The sequence below is a fragment of the Carex rostrata genome, chromosome 4 (assembly GCF_964058835.1).
Source record: "Carex rostrata chromosome 4, lpCarRost1.2, whole genome shotgun sequence".
Taxonomy (NCBI): domain Eukaryota; kingdom Viridiplantae; phylum Streptophyta; class Magnoliopsida; order Poales; family Cyperaceae; genus Carex; species Carex rostrata.
This window is the reverse complement of record NC_135921.1, coordinates 7,372,504-7,376,242: the sequence shown is the minus strand read 5'-3', so window position 1 is coordinate 7,376,242 and position 3,739 is coordinate 7,372,504. Positions and strand designations below refer to the sequence as shown.

Below are 3,739 nucleotides of genomic sequence, written 5' to 3'. Positions count from 1 at the left end.
TATGAAGCAAACTTTTCACATTTAAATAGTCATAAATAATCTGTTATTCGAGTTCCAAACTTTCAATTTCTTCCGCAAAGAAAATTTGCTTTAATCACTAGAGTAAAGACTAATTTTTTTTATTATTTTAATTATTAACTACTTGATTTATTTAAATGTATATATTTAAACCACCCAATTAGGGGGGTCGAGACACCCGACCCGTACCATATTCAATAATATGAGTATAGATAAGATTTTTTTTTTTTTTTTTTGTTTAGCTTATCAAGTATTTATTTAAACCATCAGTATATATTTAAACTATTCATCTTATCAAATATGATAAGCTAAGGATGTCATTGATATTCCTAGTTGGATGGCTCAACCTCTAATCTTTATTAAGAAAAAAAAATCAAATAAAAATATTATTTTAAATATTTAAAGATAAAAAATTGGACACTTCTTTATTTAAATAAAATATATATCAATTGACTTCATACACATACAATGAAGCAAAGAATCAAAAAGCTTCTTCATCTAAACTTCATGCTATGATAAATGTGATATATATATCAATTCATATGCTCATGTGTGATTATTTTCAGTTTGTAGTTTTATGTCTGTCCCCTCCAAGTTTGCTTCCTTATCAAGATTTTCCATCTTGATTGTATCTTTTTCCACAGTTTCTTCTATCCTCTTCCCCCATAAGACATTGTAGAGACCTCCAATCATAAGTATCCCTCCTATTATACTAGAAAAATACACAGATACTCAAGCACACCAATAGTAATTATATGACTAGAGAAAACTCTGATAATTTAATTAGTTGAAAGGGGAATTTGTTATCAACAAATTAACCAGTCACAACTCACCACCTATATATACAGCGCGCAAACCCTTCCATTTGTTATGTGCCCATGTTGTCAGATATACATTCATTTTATTAAATTAAGGACCCCGGCACATCCAAGAATCTTTTAGATGTTTTTTACGATAATTGAACATGCAAAGGGACAGAGCTTGCGCCACTACGCTAAGCCTGCGGTTCTTCCATGTCAGACATACGTGTGATGTGGCACTCATTGCACACCAGAAATTGAACAAAAAAATGCTATTTTGTCCTTGTTGGAAGTTGCATGCTACATATGGGTCCATCCTGAAACTAACTATTGGTTGCCAAAACTAACTATATACTATATGCATCATAGACTTGAATATGTGCTAGCTAGGATACTACAAAATAAATTTGTTCAATTCAAAAATGAAACAATATATATGGTGAAGATAAGAGTTTATTATAGGATATTAATTGTACCTTCCTGAGGTAATTGCTTCTCCTAAGATAATTGATGAAAGCATTATTGTGAAGATAAGAGTCAATGGCATCGACATTGCTAAGAAAACAGGTCCCTTTTTTTGAATTACCCATGCTTGCAAATAATATGTTATTCCACTTAGTACAATTCCCTACATTTCAAGAAGAAAAACAAAAGTGAGTTTGGACCCACCCTTAGGAAGTGACTACTTTGTTTATGCAATAATGTAACGGTTTTGCTTAAAAGGGACCTATATCATAGACAAGTTATTTCCATATATAATTACTGATATTTACCTTTTCTAACTGATTGATCTGCCTAATAGTGCTGGTTGACACTGGAAAGAACTTCTACCTGTCAATACTGATGATTACATCTTTTGTCTATTTCTAACCAATAACAGTACATTCATGTCCTTAATGGAATTGTAGGTCTAGTAAAGATGGTGATGAATCTCATCTATTTAAACACATGTTCAATTCTCATATAGTTGTTGGTTGGTAGTATCATTGATGTATTTTCCTTCTTTTTTATTTTTTGAATGAACTATAACTGACAGCCACTGTCAGCATTTTCCAAAAAAAAAAGAAAAGACATGTAAAAACTAAAAAGAAATGTATGTTGGAGAGTTATAGAATCCTTATTTAAAATAATAATAATAATAATTTGGTCGCTCCTTGAAATACTGGAACCGTACATACCTGTAACAGTATGCAGTGACATATACTGTTAATTGCCATTTAGTCAGGTGCTATGATGTACCAGTCGGGTTTTATCCTAATGTTCTCAGCAGTCAGCACCAAAAAGACCAATTTCTCAAACAGAAAGACAAAACTTACACTGTAAACAACAGCCAGAAGGCTGATATCAAAGTCTAATTTCCATTTAGAGAAATCCCTTTCAAGAGCAAGAGCAATGAAGAAAGATTGAATCACAGTGAAGATGCACTGAAAGGTTATGGTAAGAATCTTGGAAGGGTACTCCTCCATCATTGGCCCCTAGTATTACATACATTACACATAATATTCTTTAAATATAGATTTTTTTAACAAATTTGAATAATTGAAATATTTCCAGTAACAATTCAGGTTACTATGAATAGTAAACATAAGTTGCATTGTTTTATAAGTAGGTCAGCACTTAAAATTGTTATTTTTAACAAATTTGGACTACAAAATTTATTAAGCATGCATCAGTGAGTCATGAAACCTCAACTTGATTTGCTTACCATAAGGACAGTCCAGAGGGCCCATAGAAAAATAGAGAGGGTTGTGATAAAAGTCCCTAAAATCCATCTCATCTTAGAACTATTGGCAGCTTGTGTGACAGTCTTTTTGTTGTGAAGCAGGTGGTGGTGGTTAATGGAATCCAAAACAGTTCCCTTGTAAAATGCAAGGATGATGACACCTGAGATACACAACATAATTCCGGAGGCTTTCAAGACTCCATGCAACTTCTTCATTTTCAGGGATTCCATCCTTCATTTTGATAGGATATATGTTGGAAACCAGGATATACACAAATATTTAAGTTAACTTTTTGATGTAGAATAGTTGAACTTTCATTCTTTCTATCCAAAAGTGATATTGAAAGATATATATAATATATTTGTTCTCACCTGAAAATGATAGCCAAGATGAAAGCCATGACAGGGAGGATATTGCAAATAGCAGATGATGACGCAGCTGAAATGTAGCTTAAACCGAGACTGAATAAGTAAACAGCGGCAGAAAGCCTAATTAAGAAGGAAAACATAATAAAGTAGTTAGTAAGAAGCTTAAGGAAACATCTGTGAGAAATGTGTAGTATCAATATAAAAACTAATTACCTACAACGATTATGTTTTTAATTCAGCAAACAACAATACTACTCTTAATTAATTTCATACAAAAAATTGCGAGGTAGTAATTTAAGAGTTGCTTAATTTTGACAGGGCGTACTTGATTTGATTAAAAAAAATTAAGGGCAGAAGTGATGGAAGAAAAATTATTACATAAAACATAACTTACCCATATAAAGCATGCACAAATAATTTAAACGCGATCTTATAAGAAAGATGAGGAGATCTTTTCCTAAGTAAGAATTAATGCAAAAGTTATTTAGATACTAACGGGTCCAGATCGAAGGAAAAAAAAGACAAAAGGTAAAATTCAAAACTGCATAAAGTAAATATATACCTGCCAAGAACAAAAGCAAAGGGAGATATGAAAATGGAGGCAAATAAATGCCTATAGAAAACAAACACTGGTATGCTCATGCCTTGATTGAAGGCTGCTTTAGAAATTATCTGTGCTATTGCATATAAAAACCTAATTAGAACTATAACAAAATATGCTTTAGTGTCGGTCATTGAATACTAGTACTGATGGTTAATATGGATTTTAGTCTGATGAGGGTAGCTAGCGTTGATAGCTCTTTAATTAATTTATAGCATTAGTTCACCA

At 31.9% G+C, this 3,739-nt stretch overlaps 1 protein-coding gene across 1 annotated transcript; it reads right to left on the bottom strand.

Annotated features, from left to right (window-relative positions):
• Positions 1-439: 439 nt before the first annotated feature.
• Positions 440-3,739, bottom strand: LOC144552674 (WAT1-related protein At5g64700-like). The gene is made up of 7 exons (XM_078300665.1): positions 3,473-3,739; positions 3,305-3,367; positions 2,914-3,030; positions 2,524-2,773; positions 2,135-2,293; positions 1,295-1,446; positions 440-730 (listed from the first exon to the last, which is right to left on the bottom strand). Exons 1-7 carry the CDS (start codon positions 3,643-3,645, stop codon positions 565-567), a joined length of 1,080 nt encoding a protein of 359 aa, XP_078156791.1. The 5' UTR covers positions 3,646-3,739; the 3' UTR covers positions 440-564.

Bases quoted from the DNA above. Each gene is read 5' to 3' on its own strand.
- LOC144552674 (XM_078300665.1), bottom strand. From the start codon at position 3,645: ATGACCGACACTAAAGCATATTTTGTTATAGTTCTAATTAGGTTTTTA. The intron at 2,774-2,913 runs GTGAGAACAAAT...ATCAAAATGAAG, and splicing joins ATCTTGGCTATCATTTTCAG to GATGGAATCCCTGAAAATGA. The intron at 731-1,294 runs GTACAATTAATA...GTATTTTTCTAG, and splicing joins GAAGCAATTACCTCAGGAAG to TATAATAGGAGGGATACTTA.